This window comes from Lathyrus oleraceus, chromosome 1 (genome assembly GCF_024323335.1).
Source record: "Lathyrus oleraceus cultivar Zhongwan6 chromosome 1, CAAS_Psat_ZW6_1.0, whole genome shotgun sequence".
Lineage (NCBI taxonomy): Eukaryota > Viridiplantae > Streptophyta > Magnoliopsida > Fabales > Fabaceae > Lathyrus > Lathyrus oleraceus.
In genome coordinates, this window is record NC_066579.1 from 211,358,420 (window position 1) to 211,370,761 (window position 12,342).

The 12,342-nt window shown below is 39.3% G+C and overlaps 2 protein-coding genes across 2 annotated transcripts; both read left to right on the forward strand.

Moving 5' to 3' along the window:
* The first annotated feature begins 640 nt into the window (after positions 1 to 640).
* On the forward strand, positions 641 to 1,825 carry LOC127100451 (uncharacterized). The gene is made up of 2 exons (XM_051037656.1): positions 641 to 1,301; positions 1,650 to 1,825. Exons 1-2 carry the CDS (start codon positions 641 to 643, stop codon positions 1,823 to 1,825), a joined length of 837 nt encoding a protein of 278 aa, XP_050893613.1.
* A 5,724-nt stretch (positions 1,826 to 7,549) lies between these two features.
* LOC127100462 (uncharacterized) lies at positions 7,550 to 11,673 on the forward strand. Its single transcript, XM_051037668.1, has 2 exons — positions 7,550 to 8,005; positions 11,644 to 11,673. Exons 1-2 carry the CDS (start codon positions 7,550 to 7,552, stop codon positions 11,671 to 11,673), a joined length of 486 nt encoding a protein of 161 aa, XP_050893625.1.
* The last annotated feature ends 669 nt before the right edge of the window (positions 11,674 to 12,342 follow it).

Genomic DNA, 12,342 nt, shown 5'->3' on the forward strand with positions numbered 1-12,342 from the left:
TGTTGAACGAGCAATCTTGAAGACATTTGTTATCTTTAACCTGGGAGCCTGAGAAGCTGATGACTGTAGTATCCCTTTACCCTACTAAGCCTTGTTAGGACGTAGTGTGGTGACTATGAAGGTGTAAACCTAAATTAGTTGATACATGATACTACACTCATATGAGTTTCTCTTGAGAATATTATTGGTTGACAAGTAATTGTCCAAACCGGTAATATCCGAAAGATGGGATTATGACTCTGGGAACTTTCTTAGAACCTTGGTTCCTATCTTGATGATAAACCCTTAGCACTTACCCTGTTGGGATGGTTAGTCCCATGTCCTCATGCTCGTGAAGTCAAACCTATGAACCCCATGTATTTGATATCTTGATTATGTTTGTTGATCTTGATGTGTTTGTGCATTCATAAATTCATGCATTCATTAACATCATCTTAATTAAAGTCTTCAAAGAACTTAAAAGCATTTGTTGCAATTATCATAGGAATCTTTCACTCTGGAATTTGGAAGAAGAAGAACTCAAAAGTACACTTTCAAAAGTCCAAAATTGGAATATTTAAGACAACTAGGATATTTGGTGGTTAATCCTGAAGACTTCAAAGGAAGATATGAGAGACTTCTACCTCTTTTGAAGACCAACATGATGGAGGGGATTTTGGCTACATTGGTTCAATTCAATGATCCATTGTACCGATGCTTTACCTTTCCAGATTATCAGCCTATGCCTACCTTGGAGGAGTTTTCTCACTTGATTGGCTTACTCATCCAAGATCAAGTTCCCTTTTTCGGTTTAGAAGAAATTCTAAAGCATCAAGACATTGCAGAAGCTACTCATTTAAAGATGTCTGAGATCAAAGCTAATCTAAGTACAAAAGGAGGAATTCTTGGCTTTCCTGCTAAATTCTTCATAGAGGAAGCTCGTTATTTTGCTAGCATGAATAGTATGGATGCTTTTGAGGCTATTCTTGAATTTCTCATCTATGGATTATTCCTCTTCCCTAATATTGACGATTTTGTTGACATTAACGCTATCAAAATATTCTTAATTGGAAATCCAATACCTACCTTACTTGCCAATGTTTACCATTCAGTCCATCTCAGGAATTTTCATAAGGGAGGAATGATCACATGTTTTGTAAATCTGCTCTACAAGTGGTTTATTTCGCATTTGCCTCGATCTACTTCATTTTGGGACCTTAATGATGATTTGCTATGGTCACAAAAGATTATGTCTCTCACTCAATCTGACATTGATTGGTTTGATTGCGCTTATGAGGGGGTGACAATTATTGATAGTTATGGTAAGTTTCCTAATGTACCTCTTCTTGGTACAAAGGGGGGCATTAACTACAACCCGATTTTGGCTCGCCGTTAGTTTGGATACCCAATGAAGGACAAGCCCAACACCATCTTCTTAGAGAGTTTCTTCTTCAAGGAAGGAGAGGACAACTAAGCATTCAAAGAAAATATTGTGCATGCCTGGCGCCACGTCCATAAGAAAAGAAGAGAAGTTCTAGGAAAGCTAGATTGCATCTCTTTGGAGCGTTATCTCCAATGGGTGCAGGTTAGGGCCTTCAGTTTGAAAATGCCTTATCCTCGACAAGAGACTTTGTCTTTAACTTTTAAAGAACCTTCTCTCATTTTCATAGCTGACGCGGAGAAACTCAAGATTTCTTTGACTAGGGTGCAACGAGAAAGGGATGCTTCGAAGAATAAGTATCAGATTGTTCGCACAGAGAATGAAGAACTTCAAAGACACTTGAACCAGAGGAATGACGAAGATCTTGTTAATAAGAAAAGAAAGGTGCAAGAGCTCTTCCTCTAGTATTATGCCAGTTCCTGGTAAAGATAATCCTCCAACCTCAGGCGCTTGGAAGATGATTGTCGACAAGCTAGTGGTTGAAAAGACTCAGATGAAGGACCAAATCAAGGAGCTTAATAGGAAGCTACAAAGAGGGATCATATCTTCTTCTCAGCAACTTCCTTAGGATTCTAGTTGTTTTCCTTTTATCTTATGAAAGTGTACTTCAAAAATTGTAATCTTTCCAATATTAATGAAATGAGATTTTTTTTAGCCATCAAAAGAGTAATGCTTCTCTCCATGATGTTTGCAATAATTTTATTTATTAAAGTTCCTTAAAAGACATTTGCATTACACATCATGCATCATTCTAAACATTACATTTTTTTGCATTCCCAAGACTTATCCTTGTCTTCCACTCCAATAGACAAACTGTTTCACCGATACAACACTCGAGCTAGTCGTTAGAAAAGGATGGAACAACTTGAACAGGAAAATCAGGATCTCGGGGAAGAGGTTACTTCACTCAAAAGCAATTTGGAGAGACTCGCAACAATGATGGAAACGCTGGTGACTGCTTAGAATCAACCATCCCCAGAGACCATTCAAAGAACTGTAATTTCAGAAGTAGTATCTACGCCCATTTATGTGGCACCTGTGAGTGCTCATCAATATCAGATGCACCCCAATTTCCCTTGGTGCATGCCACCAAATTGTACATCGAAAGGTTACCACCCATAATTTCCTGAAGCTCCCGTAGTGTCTGATGTCATGTTGGTGCCACCTCCTGTGATACACACTACTCCATACCACGAAGAGCCCATATTTCACGCCACTCCAAGTGAGAGTATGGGAGTATATGAGAAAATGGACGATTTCAAATATCAATTCGTTGAGATGCAAAGAGATATTAAATCCCTTAGGGGAAAATATCTATTTGGGAAGAATGCCCACGATCTTTGCCTTGTGCCAAATGTCAAAATACCTGCCAAATTCAAAGTACCTGACTTTGAAAAGTACAAGGGGGATTCCTGTCCAAGGAGCCACTTAACTATGTATGCCCGAAAAATATCCATTCAAACTGACAACTACCAGTTGTTGATTCACTACTTTCAAGACAGTCTGACTGGTGCCGCTCTCAGGTGGTACATGAACTTGGATAGCGCCCATATCCGCACATTCAATGATATCGGTGAAGCTTTTATCAGGAAGTACAAGTACAATTTTGACATGGCGCCGGACAGAGATCAACCCCGTGCTATGTCCCAAAGAGACAAGGAAACTTTCAAAGAATATGCACAAAGATAGCGCGAGGCTGCCGCCCAGATTTGTCCTCCTCTCGAAGCAAGTGAAATGACTAAGATCTACTTGAAGACTCTAAGTTCTTTCTACTATGAACGAATGATAGAAAGTTCACCAAGTGACTTCACTGATATGGTAAATATGGGGATGCGTCTCGAAGAAGGTGGTTGTGAGGGACGATTGGTTAAAGAAGGTGGTTCATCTAGCGGCATCAGAAAGTTCGGAGTTGGGTTCCCTAAGAAGAAAGAGCAAGACGTCAGTGAGGTGGTACACAGAAGACTAAGGCAAAGATATCAACAACAACATATTGCAAAGGTAGCTCCAGCTTACCAACCACAGTTCTTACAACAACCTCAACCACATGTTCAACAACGACAACAACAACCACAATTTACACAACAACAACCTTAGTACATTTAACATAATACCTTGTAACCGCAACAACGACCTCAGTAACAGGCCCGTCCACAATACAATAATAACCAAGTTCAAAGAAGGCCACAATTTGATCAAATACCTATGACTTACACAGAACTATTCCCATCTTTGGTCGACAAGAAACACATTCAAACTAGACCTCCCCCCTGTTCCAGAGAAACTTCCGTATTGGTACAAAGCTGACCAGTTTTGCGCTTACCACCAAGGGGAACCCGAACACAGTCTAGAAGACTGTTATGGCTTGACGTCTGACGTCCAAAGATTGATCAAAAGCGGCATTCTATCTTTCAGAGATGTCAATCCAAATGTACAAGTCAATCCACTACCTCAACATGGAGGATATTCTATCAACATGGTGGAAGGTCGTCCTGGTACTTTCAGAGTTTATGATGTATGCTATCTAGAGGGAGATTTGGTTGAAATGCACCTTAAGTTGGGTGAGCTCATCTATATGACGCCACACAACTATGCGGCTTGCGAACTTTGTCGTACAACTCTTCGTGGTTGTCGCATTGTAAGGGAAGACTTGCAAAAAGAAATAGACAGCAGGCTTATCCGAGTTGATAGAAACCGGAACTGCAATCAAGTCAATATGGTTTAGGGCTGTCAGGGTAATTACCAAATCTACGATGTGAGATTTGTGAGAGGATCTTTGGTTGAGATGCACAAAAGTTTATTTCGGCTTGCTTTTGTTCCATCACATGATTATACCACCTGTGAAGTTTATTCGATAGACCCACGTGCATGTTCCCTTGTACGACAGGATATCCAAAGATTATTGGATGCAAGAACTATCACCGTTGTCCATCCCAGAAATCTCGAGAACAATGTCAATGTTATAATCCCTCAGTTCAATGTTCCTGAACCCTTGGAGATCACATTCGATAGTCGCGGCTCTACAAAGTCTCCTTTGGTTATCTACTTACCGGGCCCAACTCCGTACCAATCTGACAAAGTCGTACCCTACAAGTACCAAGCTACCATGATCAAAGATGGGAAAAAGGTTCCTCTAACCTCTATGCCTTTTGTCGTCAACATTGCCGATGTAAGTGGGGTCACAAGAAGCGGGCGTGTATTCACTACGGTACCACCAAGAAATGTTGAAGCTTCAGTTGGGAAGAAAACGCAAGTTGAGGCGTCGACTGTGAGCAATAAACCTAATATTGTGTAAAAGTCCAGTGGGGCTAATATCAATTCAGAATTTGATGAAGTTTTGAGATTAATCAAGAAGGTCGAATACAAAATTATGGATCAGCTCCTACAAACCCCTTCCAAAATATTTGTTTTATCCCTGTTGATGAGTTCTGAGGCTCATAGAGAGGCTCTACAAAAGGTGCTCGAGCAAGCTTATGTCGACCATGATGTAACGATTGACCAATTTGACAACATCGTCGCCAACATAACTACCTGCAACAATTTGATCTTCAGTCATGAAGAACTCCCAGTAGAAGGCAAGGATCACAACATGGCTTTGCATATTTCCATGAATTGCCTTACTGATTCTCTATCCGGTGTATTGGTGGACACATGTTCTTCACTCAACGTCATGCCAAAATCAACTTTGTCTAGATTTACTTTTCAATGAGCTCCTGTAAGATCTAGTGGGGTTATTGTCAAAGATTTTGACGGCTTGAGAAAGACTTTAATCGGCGAGGTGGATCTCCCCATGACCATTGGCCCACATACCTTTCAAATCACATTTCAAGTGATGGATATCCATGCTTCTTATAGTTGTTTGTTAGGTCGCCCTTGGATCCATGAGGCCATGGCTGTCACTTCAACTCTTCACCAGAGGCTCAAGTTTGTAAGAAAGGGGAAACTAGTTACATTATGTGGAGAAGAAGCTTTAGTGGTGAGTCACCTATCGTCTTTTTCTTTCGTCGATGCTGAGGACGAGATTGGAACCCAGTTTCAAACTCTATTTGTTGCTAACGAGAACGTATAATATAATGTAGCTTCCATTCGTTCCTTTAATGATGCACGACAGTTAGTCGAAGATAGCTCAACGAGTGGATGAGGACAAGTTATGAGTCTCCCTGAAAACAAATTTCCTGAAGTCCTTGGCTTCTCAACTACATCTTCAAAGTTTTCTCAACAAGACGCAGTTCTCTGTCCTATTCAAGAAACTTTCCGAAGTGGAGGATTCATCAATCCTACTCAACCTGAAACAAATGTTGTCATTGAAGAAGACCCCGAAGAGGATGTACAAAGCTTCGTGACGCATGGGATGGTCGGCCAAAATTGGATAGTTGGTGACGTTCCTATGATTTTTCATGTTTCTAAGTAATCTTTTATTGTCAATTTAAAAAAAAATTCCTTCTGTTCTTCCCAAGACGAAAGAGTATTTTGTTGGGCTTTGTTTCAAGTTCCCATTATCATTAATAAAAATGTTCATTTTGTCTTCCATTTCGTTTTATTTATTTTTGCCTTTCGAAAGATGGTAACCTAAAACAAACAAACAAAAATCACTTTCAATATCTGCGTGCAAATTCCATTATTTTTATCCTAAAAAATCAAGCATAAATCATGTGTGCAGATTAATCAATGTCACACCCATTGAAAGCAATGACCCTATGCCCTCTCCCAACTTTGATTTCCCTGTATTTGAGGCCGAAGAAGAAAGTGGTGAAGAGATTCCATATGAGATCCTCGACTACTTGAACAAGAAGAAAAGGCCATTCAGCCACACAAAGAGCCTATAGAAGTAATTAACTTGGGTTCCGAAGAAGATAGAAAGGAGGTCAAGATTGGGCATCGCTCATCCCGGATGTCAAGGAAAGAATGATAGATCTTTTCAGAGACTGTAGAGATGTATTTGCTTTGTCTTATCAGGACATGCCAGGTCTTGATACTAATATTATGGAGCATCATTTTCCGTTGAAATCAGAATGTCCGCCGGTCAAACAGAAATTAAGAAGAACACACCCAGACATGGCTCTCAAAATCAAAGAAGAGGTTCAAAAGTAGATTGATGTCGGTTTTCTTGTTACATATGAGTATCCTCAACGGTTAGCCAACATAATGCCCGTTCCAAAGAAAGATGGTAAAGTTCGAACGCGTGTCGACTACAGAGATTTGAACAAAGTCAATCCAAAGGATGATTTCCGTTTACCTCATATTGATATGTTGTTCGACAACACTGCCAAATTCAAGGTCTTTTATTTCATGGATGGATTCTCTGGTTACAATCAGATCATAATGGCGCACGAAGATAGGGAGAAAATATCATTTATTACACCTTGGGGAACATTCTTCTACAAAGTAATACCTTTTGGTTTGAAGAACGCTGGTGCAACCTATCAGCAAGCCATGACAATGCTCTTTCATGACATGATGCTCAAAGAAGTAGAGGTCTATGTGGACGACATGATTGCTAAGTCCAAGACCGAAGAAGAGCATGTTGAGTATTTATTAAAGTTGTTTCAACATCTAAGGAAGTACAAACTCAGTCTAAACCCCAACAAATGTACTTTCGGTGTCCGCTCAGGAAACCTACCAGGCTTCGTCGTCAGTCAGCAAGGTATTGAGGTGGACCCTGACAAAGTCAGAGCCATTCAAGAAATGCCAGCACCAACAACAGAGAAATAAGTCAGCGGATTCCTCGGACGTTTGAATTACATCTCCCGATTTATATATCACATGACTACTACTTGTGGGCTAATTTTCAAGCTTCTTCGCAAAGATCAAGGCTGTGTGTGGATTGAAGATTGCTAGAAAGATTTTGATAGTATCAAGGAGTACCTGTTGGAGCCTCATATTCTGATTCCTCCAGTGGAAGGAAGACCTTTGATTATGTATTTGACCATATTAGAAGATTCCATGGGTTGTGTGCTTGGTCAACAAGATGAAATTGGAAGAAAGGAGCATGCCATTTACTATTTGAGAAAGAAATTCACAGATTGTGAGTCTCGATACTCTATGCTCGAAAAAACTTGTTGTGCTTTAGCTTGGGCTGTCTGTCATCTCCGCCAATATATGCTCAATTATACTACTTGGTTGATCTCTAAAATGGATCAAATCAAATACATCTTTGAAAAGCCTGCTTTAACTAGAAGAATTACTCGTTGGCAGATGTTATTGTCAGAATACGATATTGAGTACCATACCCAGAAGGCAATAAAAGGAAGTATCTTGGCTGACCATTTAGCTCACCAGCCAATTTATAACTATCAATCCATTCAATTTGACTTCCTCGATGAGGATGTAATGTACTTGAAAGCTAAAGATTATGATGAACCGTTGCCAAGTGAAGGGCCAGATCCAGAATCCTGTGGGGGTTTGATATTTGATGGAGCTGTTAATGCTTATGGAAATGGAATTGGGGCAGTCATTATCACTCCTCAAGGTTCTCATATTCCATTTACCACAAGATTGACATTCACTTGTACGAACAACGTGGCAGAATATGAAGCGTGCATTATGGGTCTAGAAGAGGCTATCGATCTAAGAATCAAAATTCTGGACGTATATGGAGATTCAGCTTTGGCGATTAATCAGATCAAAGGAGAATGGGAAACCCGTCATCCTGGTTTGATTCCTTACAAAGATTATGCGAGGAGGCTGTCAAATTTCTTCAACCAAATTAAATTTCGTCATATACCTCGTGAGGAGAATCAGATAGCAGATGCTCTATAAACTTTATCCTCCATGATTATTGTGAATTGGTGGAATGATGTGCATACAATAAATGTTACACGCCTCGACAGACCTGCTCATGTGTTCTCCGCAGAAGAGGTCATTGATGGAAAACCATGGTATCATGATATTAAATTCTTTATTCAAAGACAAGAGTACCCGTCTGAGGCATCAAACAAATATAAGAAGACTCTTAGAAGGTTGGTTGGTACCTTCTTTCTGAATGAAGGCGCGTTGTACAAAAGAAACTTTGACATGGTCTTGCTCAGATGCATAGATAGACACGAAGTAGACATGCTAATGACGGAAATTCATGAAGGATCCTTTGGTACCCATGTCAATGGACACGCAATGGATAAAAGGATGTTAAAGGAAGGTTACTATTGGCTGACAATGGAATCTAACTGCTGCAAATATGTGAAGAAGTGCCATAAATGTCAGGTTTATGCTGATAAGATTCATGTGCCTCCAACCCTTCTCAATGTTATCTCCTTTCCTTGGCGTTTTTCTATGTGAGTAATTGACATGATTGGTATGATAGAACCTAAAACTTTGAACGGACATCGCTTCATTCTAGTGGCCATTGATTACTTTACCAAGTGGGTCGACGCTGCATCGTAGGCCAATGTGACAAAGTAAGTGGTGGTCTGATTTATCAAGAATCAACTAATATGCCGTTATGGTGTTCCAAGTAATATCATCACTGATAATGGATCAAACCTAAACAACAAGATGATGAAGGAAATGTGTGCAAAATTCAATATTGAACACCATAACTCATCTCCTTACAAACCCAAGATGAATGGGGCCGTTGAAGCTGCGAACAAGAGTATGAAGAAGATCATCCAGAAAATGGTTGTAACTTAGAAGGACTAGTATGAGATGTTCCCTTTTTCTCTACATGGGTATCGTACATCCGTCCTCACTTCAATTGGGTCAACCCCTTTCTCTCTTGTATATGGCATGGAAGCAGTGCTCCACGTGGAAGTTGAGATCCCGTCAATGAGAGTCTTGATGGAAGCATATTTGTCTAAGGCTGAATGGTGTCAAAGTAGATTTGATCAGTTGAATTTAATTGAAGAAAAGAGGATGAAGGCTTTATGCCATGGTCAATCGTATTAACAAAGGATGAAGAAAGCTTTTGATAAGAAGGTTCGACCTCGTGTGTTCAGAGAAGGCAACCTCGTGTGTAACACCTCAAAATTTGCCCTCCTCTTCTTTAAAAAAAAAAAAAAAAAAAAAAAAAAATTTGCAGGCTATGAGCCGACCTATGGTCGACCATAAGGGTCAGCGCATGGACCACGGGTCAGCGCATAGCAGGCTATGAGCCGACCTATGGTCGACCGCTCGCGCGAAAACTCAGTTTTTTGAGTATTTTCCACTGTGTGAAGCTGTTTTTTGATTGTTAAGTTAGTTATTTTCCAAATTTTTTTCACACACCTTATTTTCACTTAATCACAATAAACCAATTGCTAATTGCACTTTCAGTATGATTAGTACAACATATAAATACCATAATCATAACTGTTTTCTGCTAATCACATTTCATTCTCCAAGATCTAACAAACTTTTTCATCCAAAACCTCTCAAATTATCTCAAACTTTTTCCAACTTTTCCATCATTTCTCCAAGAGTTCTTCATCAATTTGGTTCGTTCTTCTTGGATCTACACTCCATAAGCATTGGCACACGACTGTTTCACCAATTCAAGGCCATAACATTGAAGAACTTGGACTGTTGCAACTTCACTCTTCCATGGCAATTTCATGATTCTTGCAACTGGAGCATCATTGAGCTGAGGAACCTTTTCCAATCAACTTCCATAGCCTTAAACTACTTCTGTTTTGGTGAATTGGACTTGGAAACGCGCAAATCAACTTCTGCCATTATCATAAGGTAATTTTTTGAAATTCTTAATTGCATGAACTACGATATGGCTTTTGTAGATCTCTCGATGTAGATCATCATGATGCTTGTAGTTTTTGATTTGGTTGAGAATTGGATAAGAAATCTTGAATTGAAGTTCGATGCTCAATTCTATTTTCGTTCGATCTGTTTAGCATAGTTAGAATTAGGTTAAACTAGTTGCGTATTCGTGATGTACGTGATTCACCGGTCATTTTGGTTGAGATTTGCTCGTTTTGCATTTTCTGGAATTCCATTGATGTTCTTGATGAAGAACACTCATAAGAACGCGTTTGATCTTCAAATTCCTTTGCCCGCGTTTGAATTCTGTTTCCCGCCGCGCCTAGCCAATAGCGTGAAGCCACGCCATTTAATGAAACTACAGCGTTTCATCCCTGGCGCATGATATTTACAGTTTTGCCATTATCACATATTAATTCAATTTCATTTCATTTCTTTTTCATTTTCTATTTCATTTTCATCCATGAACTTAGAAAATCCATAACTAATTCATTTCTTGTCCAAATTTTGTGAGATTTTTTGCATTATTATCCTTATGATGTTTAGTTTTTAAAGGTGATTTTTATGATTTTTGTGCACGTGTGAAAATATAAAATGCTTAGGGTTTGATTGAATGTGTCCAATTTGTGTATGTTTCACCATTTCACTCATAAAATGATGATGCTTCCATAGAAATTGATGAAATTTTTTGTGCTTATTCTGGACTCTTTGCTGGTGATTTTGATATGTGGTTTGCAATTTTTGGATCCCTGGTTGAGGAGATATGAATTTTTGATTAGAGGTGTGACAATTTGTGTCACACCATGCTTTGTGAATTTCATGATTTTATTTGATGTGCTTGTGAACATTGGATTGAGCCAAATATTTGCATGATTGAGAATACGTATGTTGAGAACACATGGGAATTTTCCTGGATTTATTGATGGCATTTCCTATTTGATTGGAATTTTTCCCTCTGTTTGGTCATTGGTTGATATTTTGTGACACATGTTTGTATGTGGCTTGTGAAATTCTGGTCATTAATTGGATGAGTGTGAAATTTGGTATGAGCATTCTAGACACATTATAGGTCATTTTGGATTTGATCCCATTCATTTATCATGTATTGTCACTGTTTTATGATTGATGGAAGTTGGTGCTTGTTTTGATACCATGTGTTGGCTTGTTTGAACTTGTCTGAACTTTATGAATTTCATTGACCTACTTCCCTGGATCCTAATGAGCTGAAATTTGATATGCTATTCATTGGATATGTTCTGTTTAGACTTGAATTTTTGTGGAATTTATTGAAGTGTTTTGGTATGCTTTTGATGATGATCATTCTGTTTGGTCCTTTGAGGTTGCAAATTGCATGTTTGATGCCTTTTCTTTCATAAAATGATAATGGTGAATGGTATGAGCATGGGACCAATTGGTTTTGTTTCTAATTTGTTTGATTGTGATTTTGATTAATTTTCACTTGATGTTTTGGATTTTTCATCCCCTTTGGACCCTAGGCTTGGCCTAGTGGTCTTGTTTCTCACTTTTGAATTGTGTTTCAGGAAGAGATGCAAAGGCTTAAAGGAGAATGATTCAAGTTGATTGAGTTTGGATTATATGCTTGTTGTTAACTAACTTGTGTGTTTTGTAGGATGCTTGGCTCACTTGCTTTGAGCTTGTGCTTGGCTCACTTGAGTTGATTATGCTTTGCACATTGCATTGTCTGATTATACATTGTCTGTTGGTTCTTAACTTGTCTGTGTTGACTTTGTGACTTGAATACTGACTGTATTAGATTGATTTCAGTTACCATAGTCGCTTTAGTTCTTTAAGAACTTGCTGTGCTGCTGCTTGGTTGTATAAACCAGTTGAGGTAGAGTCTCTTGTCTCCATGTAGTCTGGAAGACCTGGCTTGTTATTTAGCCAGGCAACTGTCTGAAGTCCTCCTTAAGAGGCGATGTTTGTGATTGTTTAACTTTGTCCCCAAGCAGGTAAAGACCTCTATGAGGCAATTGGCGGAACCCAAGGGATGTGCAATCCATCCCCCGCTATTCTGTTGAGTCGTCCCTCTGCTCACACCACTGTGTTGAGGCATTGGGACATTAACCCAAGATCTTGTACAGTTGTACAGTTGAGTCAGAGTCTTGAGTGTAGAAGGGTTCCTCCATTCTGAACCCACGCTCCTTTGTCTGAAGCTCTCCCTGGCCAGGGATAAGAGCTGTGAAGTCTAATCTTCACTCACCTTTCATCTGCTTCACCCT

Bases quoted from the DNA above. Each gene is read 5' to 3' on its own strand.
- LOC127100451 (XM_051037656.1), top strand. From the start codon at position 641: ATGATGGAGGGGATTTTGGCTACATTGGTTCAATTCAATGATCCATTG. The intron at 1,302-1,649 runs GTAAGTTTCCTA...TCATTTTCATAG, and splicing joins GACAATTATTGATAGTTATG to CTGACGCGGAGAAACTCAAG.
- LOC127100462 (XM_051037668.1), top strand. From the start codon at position 7,550: ATGGATCAAATCAAATACATCTTTGAAAAGCCTGCTTTAACTAGAAGA. The intron at 8,006-11,643 runs GTATATGGAGAT...ATTGTGTTTCAG, and splicing joins TAAGAATCAAAATTCTGGAC to GAAGAGATGCAAAGGCTTAA.